At 53.4% G+C, this 6,000-nt stretch overlaps 1 protein-coding gene across 1 annotated transcript in view; it reads left to right on the top strand.

The window, feature by feature from the left end:
• Positions 1 to 763, top strand: part of BCL3 (BCL3 transcription coactivator) — a gene marked incomplete at its 5' end in the record, with an annotated part of 10,468 nt that extends 9,705 nt beyond the window's left edge. The window contains one exon of the mRNA XM_077747221.1: positions 139 to 763. Within this exon, the coding sequence (XP_077603347.1) occupies positions 139 to 326 (188 nt within the window). The remainder of the gene's footprint in view (positions 1 to 138) is intronic.
• Positions 764 to 6,000: the final 5,237 nt, after the last annotated feature.

The following is a 6,000-nucleotide window of genomic DNA, read 5'->3' as shown; positions in this document are numbered from 1 at the left end:
CCACACGCTAACGGGGGCCCCCATCGCTCCCCTCTCAGAACCTTCTAGACCCCTGTTCTTCCCCAGACGCCCCAGAGGGGGCCCCAACTCCTCCTTGGAGCTGGCCTCTGACTGCGCCCACCTTTCTTCCCCCTCCAGGTCTCCTTTCTGCATCACCCTCCTCCTCGCCCTCCCAGTCTCCCCCCAAGGACCCACCTGGATTCCCCATGGCCCCCCCCAATTTCTTCCTTCCTCCCTCATCTCCACCTGCCTTCCTGACCTTCGCTGGGGTCCTCCGAGCCCCAGGCCGGCCGGTGCCCCCCTCTTCAGTTCCAGGAGGCAGCTGAGACGGATGGGGGGGCAGATCTCAGACTCATGCGGAGGGACCTCCCTGCCCTGTGGTGGTCGGGCCTCCTGGAAACTGTGAAGACCTCACTCTGCCCCCCCCCCCCAATCTTGAGGACCAGGATTTGCACAGAGGGACAAGCATCCACCCATAAGCCCCCTCTTCTGAGCAAAGATATCCTCCCGCCCCATCCCTCTCACCCCCCAGGGCTCTTACATACTCTCATCCTCGGCACCAGGCCCCCAGGCCCCCGTCTGGAGTTTCACCCAAATTCCTTCTCCTCTCCCAGAGCTGGTGGAGCCAGGGAATTGCCACTCCCCTCCCCCCTCGACCCGCATGGATGAGGAGGGGGAGTTGGGCTGCAGCCAGGCACTGATAATGTAAATTATTAGGCATTTTGGTTAGATGTCTTTTGTAATAAACTATTTTTGTACCATACCCTGGCTTGGCTGGGCCTCTTTCACGGGAAGAGCTGGTGGCGGGGGAAGGGCTGGGGGAAGCATGCGCATGCGCGGGCCCAGCGGCGCCTCCTAGCCGGCCAGTGACCTGGCTTGTCTCTGATGACTGATGATGACAGGTGCGGGCGACTCTGGGGTTTCTGGTGCGTTTGTTCTGTGCTGTCACCGCGGCACTATTTCTGGGGATGACACAGTGTGCGACATCTTTCCGGGGGACCTTTTTGGATTCCGTTGAGACCCGGGGTGTCTGCAGACCTGCGGATTTGTCAGGTTTGAGTGTCCCTGTGGTATCACAGCTGTCACGTGACTGATGGTCTCGGAGCCTGTGTGCAAGTAGCACTGGTGAGTGTTTGTAACATTGACACCTGTGGGCATCGTGTGACTCTTTCCATGTGGCTGCCTTCTTCCTGTGCCATTTTTAATACCCTGTGATCCCAGAGATCCCCCCCCCACACACACACACAGTGTTTGTGTTTGACTCTGTGTCACTCAGGGTTTGCATTCATTTCGTGTCACCACTGTCACATAACACCACAAACTTAGTGGCTTAAAACACCAGATTTAGTCACAGTTTTACAGGTCAGAAGTCCAAAATCAGGGGGCCTTTGTGACTCAGTCGGTTAAGCATCCAACTTGGGCTCAGGTCATGATCTCACAGTTTGTGGGTTTGAGCCCCACATCGGGCTCTGTGCTGACAGCTCTGACCCTAGAGCCTGCTTCTGATTCTGGGTCTCCCTCTCTGCCCCTCCCCCGTGGGAGCGCTCTCTCTCTCTCTCTCTCTCTCTCTCTCTCAATAAATAGACATTTAAAAAAAGTTTTAATACAGTAACACCCACAGGGGCGTCTGGGTGACAGTCTGTTGAGTGGCCAACTCTTGATTTCGGCTCAGGCCATGATCCCGGGTCATGAGATTGAGCCTCAAGTCAGGTTCTACACTAAGCATGGAGCCTACTCAAGATTCTCTCTCACCTCTTCTGCCCCTCTCCTCCTCTCTCCTCTCTAAAAGAAAAGAAAATATATTTAAAAAATTTAAAGTGACATCTACAGATTGTAGGGATTAGGAGAAAGAGAGCCTTTATTCGGCTGGCCCCAGGCTTCCATCAGAGAAGCAGTTTACTAGGAGGTAGGTATGGGTAAGAGATTGTTACCGGGATTTGACCATCGAGAAAGGAAGATGCATATACAGTGGGGACAGCAAGACAAGCTGGAACCCCCAAGGAAGGACTCGAACCCGCACTGGTCTCCGCTGCCTCCAACTCTGATGGAAGGGGGGTGTCCTCTGGGAGAAGCTGGCAACCTTGGTCCCATTCTGTCGGGCAGTGACCACATGTTTGTGTATTTCAGAGCGATGGTGAGTGTCATGTTTTGGTTTGTTTGGGTTTTTTTTTCAATCTTGGGGGCCTCCCTGAGCCTCTGGCCCTTCGTATGTCTTGGCCGCTGTGAACATTTCTGTCGCCACTGCTTCACAGCACGTTGTGCCTTTGGGGCCAGTGGCGTTAGTGCCTTCCTGGGAGACGGTGTCGTGTCCCCAGAATGGCTGAGTGTCTGTGTGTGTGTGTGTGTGTGTGTGTGCGAGTGTGTGTGCGCGCGCAGGCACGTGCGCACACCCAGGATGAGCTCTCACGGGGTGATCCGTGTTCGCCCAACTTAGATGGCTGTATGCTCTGCGTGTGCTTGTGACCCTGTGGCGGCATCTCTCAGCCGCCTCTGGGCTCCCGCGTCCCCGGAGCCGCCTGACCTCGCCCGACCTCGGAGGGCCTATTAGCTTCCTAGGGTTGCTGTGATAAAGGACCACAAACTGGGTGTCAGGAAACGACCGAAATGTATTCTCTCCTGGTTCCGGAGGCCAGAAGTCTGAAATCAAGTAGTCAGCAGGGCCACACCCCCTCCAGAGGCTCCTTGCCCCTCCCAGCTTGTGGCCCCCACACCCCTGAGCCTGTGGTCCCCTCTCTCTGGTCTCTGCCTCCGTCTTCCTGTGGCCTCCCCTCCGGGTGTCTGTGTCTTCTCTTCTTCTGTCTCTTTAGTTAATTTTGTTAGTTTATTGATTTTTGAGAGACAGCGAGAGCCAGAGCATGAGACGGGGGAGGAGCAGAGAGGGAGAGGGAGACACAGACTCTGAAGCAGGCTCCAGGCTCTGACCTGTCAGCACAGAGCCCGACGCGGGGCTCGAACCCACGAACCCCGAGATCATGACCTGAGCCGGAGTCAGATGCTCAACCGCCTGAGCCACCCAGGCGCCCCTCTTCTTCCATCTCTTGTAAGGATGCTTGTCAATGGATTTGGGGCCCCCCTAGATAATACAAGATGATCTCATCTCAAGAGCTTTGCCTTAATTATATCTGCAAAGATCTCTTTTCCAAATAAGGTCACATTCATGAGTTCCAGGGGTTAGGATGGGGACATATTTTTTTTCAAAAATTTTTAGTGTTTATTTATTTTTTGAGACAGAGAGAGACAGAGCATGAGCAGGGAGGGTCAGAGAGAGGGAGACACAGAATCTGAAGCAGGCTCCAGGCTCCGAGCGGTCAGCACAGAGCCCGATGCAGGGCCTGAACTTGTCAACCGTGAGATCATGACCTGAGCTGAAGTCAGATGCTTAACTGACTGAGCCGCCCAAGATGGGGATGTATTTTTTATGGGGGCGGGGGTGGAGGGGGAGCCATCATTCAACCCACTACAGAGGGTGACCGCTGGGCCCTGCAGGCAGCTGTGTGTGAGACCGTGTCATGTGATAATCCCACCACACGTGTAAGGCCACATGCAACGACCATTTCTCCAGCAGGGAGGGGCTCCTTCCCCACTGTGGCCCTTCCCTCGGCAGCCAGCCAGCTCGCTGTGCTGCGGGGCACGAAGCAGACCCCTGAGAAGTGATGGCAGAGTGAGTGAGCCTCCCCCACCCCACCCCTCTCCCCAACGTTACGGTGCCTCTGATTCTTTGTGCCTACGTCCGGTCCTGTGTCACCCTGTGTTGACCCATTTGAGGGCATGGATGGAAACAAAACTATCAGCAGTCCTTTACTGGCCACGACCGCACCCGTACTCCAGACGAGAAAACTAAGACTCAGAGAGAGCAAATCGGTCCCAGCCCAGGTCTGCCGCCTCCAAGTCCATGCTCATGACCATAGGGCCCTCTTGCCGGGCAGGAAAGTCATGCATGGTTGCATCTATTATTTTATTCTCATTTAATGTTTATTTTTGCAAGAGAGAGAGCAGGGGAGAGGCAGAGAGAGGGGAGGAGACAGAGGATCCGAAGTGGGCTCTGCACTGATAGCAGAGAGCCCAACACGGGGCTCGAAGTCACCAGCGGTGAGATCGTGACCCAAGCTGAAATCGGATGCTCAAGCCGCGTCTATTATTTTAACTGCGCACGCGACAGTGCAGTTACTGCATGCTACTGGAAGGGATGACACGCAGGGGTGCCATGGAGGGAGCACAGGCCTCGGAGTCAGAACTGACCTCCCTTCCACCGTGCCCTCCCATCCCTGGCTGCCTAACCTCAACCAGGTGACTTCAAAGCCCGGAGCCTCAGTTTCCACATCTGCAGAAAGGGGGCATCACAACAATAGCGTCCATCCTGCCACTCTGTTGTGGGGATTAAACACGAATGGACTGTGTGTGGCGCTGAGAGTGAAGCTGATAAACGGGAACTGGTGTGGTTATCATCCGGGAATTGGTTTTGTGGGAGGCGAGGCGGAGGAGGAGACACCTATTCTTTATCTCGACTGAAAAATTAGATAATGAGGCCCTAGCCTAGATGTGTGGATTAGCTAGACTTTTTATTCAGCTTTGCTAACGGACACTAAAAATATATCGTGGCTACAGGCACCTGGGTGGCTCAGTCGTTTAAGCCTCTGACTATTGATTTCGGCTCAGGTCATGATCTTACTGTATGTGAGATCGAGCCCCGCATCAGGCTCTTTGCTGACACTGCAGCAAATCCCTACTTGGGATTCTCTCTCTCCTTCTCTCTCTCTGCCCCTCCCATGCTTTCTCTATCTCTCTCAAATAAACTTAAAAATATTTTTATTTTTATTTTTTAAATTTATTTTTAAAAATATTTTTAATAAAAATATATAGTGGCTTAACTAGGAGTGGGGAGGAGCTCCATATGTTTCTCTCATGAAAAGGTCCAGTTAATACCCAGGGCTAGAATAGTAGCTTGAGAATGTCAGAGACCCAGCCTCCTACCTTGCTGCTTGCTGCCTTCACCTGGCACTTCCACCCTGTGGGCCAATATGGCTGCGCCAGCTCCTACCATCACATCTGCATTCCAACCACTGAGAAGAAAAAAGAAAGTAAAATGCATGTCCCTGGGTTTTAAGACTAAAACCCAGAAGTTATACGTATCACATTCTATTCCCTAGAATTTAGTCATGGGCCCACACCTATCACAAGGGAAACCAGGAAATGTCATTGGTTTTCTGGGCAGCACATACCCAGCTAAAATTCTGAGGTTCTGTTACAAAAGGAAGAAGGGAGAACGGCCATGGAGGCCCAACAAGTGTATCTGTCACACTCAGGTCACCAAGTGGCTATGTGACCCTGGGTGACATGAGTTTACCATCCTGAGCCTCGGTTTCCTCACTGGCCAAATGGGATTCACACCGGTCTTTCGGGGTTGAGGAGTCGATCAGGACTCAATGAGAGTGTGGGGGCCAGACGTTTAGCACAGGGCCTGCCCATAGTCAGCCTAGAGTGTGTTGGGAATCTCCTTGAACTTGCGAGTCCAGGATGTGGGTGATGTGCCTCTTCATGTGTGAGAAACTCTCCCCAGGTTCAAGAGCTGAACCCAGCATTGACCTTGGTAAGTTACTTCTCTAAAACAAAGGATCTGGCTTCTCCACACATGGAAATCCCCTCTCAGCCTCCTAACCTTGGGACCGGGCATGTGTCCTTACACACCCATCCCCCTCACGCCCTCATCCCCCTTCCCCTGGAGAAGGTCAGACTCCTAGGAGCGGGGAGGAGCTCCATATATAGGGTCTCCAGCCACCCCCCCCCAGACCTCACAGAACTAAGCCCACATCCCTCACCCATTACCACCAACACTGCTCTTGTCTGTGACGGTCCTAACATTCTAAAGCCAAAAGTCGTATTTTCAAATCCATTTCTTGGGGGCCCCGGCCCCCGCCGCAAAGCTTCACTTGCTATCACCACCCTGGGTAAATCCAGACACTCAGTCAGAGAATGGCTCTTCCAGGTGCATGCGTGAAATCT

This window comes from Crocuta crocuta, unplaced genomic scaffold (assembly GCF_008692635.1).
Source record: "Crocuta crocuta isolate KB4526 unplaced genomic scaffold, BGI_CrCroc_1.0 scaffold334, whole genome shotgun sequence".
Taxonomy (NCBI): domain Eukaryota; kingdom Metazoa; phylum Chordata; class Mammalia; order Carnivora; family Hyaenidae; genus Crocuta; species Crocuta crocuta.
Note: the sequence above shows the minus strand (reverse complement) of the source record. Positions and strands in the feature narration are given on the sequence as shown.